Source organism: Trypanosoma cruzi, genomic scaffold (genome assembly GCF_000209065.1).
Source record: "Trypanosoma cruzi strain CL Brener 1047053516273 genomic scaffold, whole genome shotgun sequence".
Taxonomy (NCBI): Eukaryota; Euglenozoa; class Kinetoplastea; order Trypanosomatida; family Trypanosomatidae; genus Trypanosoma; species Trypanosoma cruzi.
The window spans coordinates 252,534-254,223 of record NW_001849529.1 but is presented as its reverse complement, the minus strand read 5'-3'; the positions used below and the strand labels follow the sequence as shown (position 1 = coordinate 254,223).

Below are 1,690 nucleotides of genomic sequence, written 5' to 3'. Positions count from 1 at the left end.
GCATGAGTGGTGTTGACCTCTCTGACTCCATTACCAATTCTCCGGGGGTGGGAATTTATAATTTTTGTTGGACCCTCATTCTGTTTTTTTTTTTTCATATATTATTATTATTATTATTCCTTTTTTCTTCTTTTTTTTTTTTTCTTTTTTTCAATGCTGTTCCCCTTTACTGTTCAATACATAAATATAAATATATATAAATATTACGGGCTTTTATTAGGAGATCTCCCTGTACATGTGGCATGTGTTTTATGTCGTGAGGATTTGTGTGTGTATGGGTTCTCTTTTTCTCCTTTCTTCCTATAATTTCTTTTTCTTCTTCTTCTTCTTCTTCTTACTTGAATTCTTCCGTTCCTCTTCATGTGTGTGTGTGTGTGTGTGTGTGTGTAGGGCGGAAATGGGTGCTGGCTTATTGCCCGTGTGGCTGTTTTTGTATCCTCCTGCTCCCTGCATTTTCTTCTTTTTTTTTGTTTGCTTTCTCCATCCAACAGTGCGGCCGGATGCCGCCGCCGAAGAAGTCGGTGGCGTTGCGTCACCGAGCGCACATGATTGCCTCCTCTGTCGAAGACCAGGAGGCGGCGCTCATGGAATGGCGGGCAAGGGCACAGCAGGGCAAAGAGACACTGCAGCGCATCCGCTCCAAAATGGACGCCCATAAAAAATCAGCGGAAACGACAAAACGTGGAGGACGATGGTTAGCGGAGTGGGCTTCTCTCCAGCGGGAGGCCGTATCGCGCGACCTGGAGCTGAGTAAGGCTTACGCCTCATGTGCGCACTTGTTGCCGCAGTCACTCAGGAACAAGCTGACGGAGCAGGAGGAGCAAAAAAATGAACTTTTAGGCTATCTGAGTGAACGTGTCACGCGTATACGGAAGGAACTTGAGCGACTGCACAAGCAGAAAAACCAGCCGTCTCAAGAAGCGCTGCGGACACTCTCAGAAAGCATCTCAGCGTTGCGTAAGGAGCTTCTGGAGAAGAAGGTGACAGATGTAAAGGCGGAAAAGATGATATGTGGGGAGGCGAACGGGGAGACGGACAAGCAGAGCCCAATGGAGACACTTCAGAGGTTGATCCAGTCAACGATGAAGACATTTGACGGGATTTGCGAGTCCATCGATGGCAAGATAAATGCTGCTCTGGTGGAGACGTACCGGAATGCCCTGCAAACAGAGGGGGAAAACACCACGTCTCAAGCGGCGGCATGCATCGACAGGAGGGTCGGGACGGTATTGCAGTCCCAAAATGATCTGCGCACTGTGTCATTGATATTAAAAACATACGACAGCGAAGTGGAGTCCGGCACTACCGCCGCTGCCATCTCGGACGAGTTATACGACCGCGTACAGCGGGCCCTTCCGCATCTCTCGAAGATGTCGGCGAGGCGCGTCGTAGATGAGGCACTTCGGCAGAAACGAGGACGAGTGTACATGCGCTCAGTCATACTTCAGTACAAGAAACGGTCTACGGAACTTTTAGAGTCGTTTAAGAAAGCCGTGATGGCGGAAGAGGAGATCATGAAGATGCGGAACGCCATAAGTGAAGAGGCGAGGATGCGTGAGGAACGTCAACAGAAGACTCAAGAAGAGCTGGAGAGGCTCCGTATAGCCCGTGAGGCGAAGGACGCATCACGCCGTGCCGAGGAAGAGGCTAAAAAAATGGAGGAGGATGAAAGCATCAGAAGCTACTTTGC

General features: G+C 49.2%; 1 protein-coding gene across 1 annotated transcript, besides 5 other annotated features; it reads left to right on the top strand.

Annotated features, from left to right (window-relative positions):
- Positions 1 to 1,690: a sequence feature (heterozygous, non-Esmeraldo-like haplotype).
- Positions 84 to 151: a sequence feature (A-rich).
- Positions 181 to 206: a sequence feature (AT_rich).
- Positions 308 to 336: a microsatellite.
- Positions 362 to 388: a microsatellite.
- Positions 501 to 1,690, top strand: Tc00.1047053473755.9 (hypothetical protein, conserved; the record flags this gene model as incomplete). Its single annotated transcript, XM_797353.1, has 1 exon — positions 501 to 1,690. A coding segment is annotated over one exon (1,190 nt), but the record flags the coding sequence as incomplete, so codon positions are not given.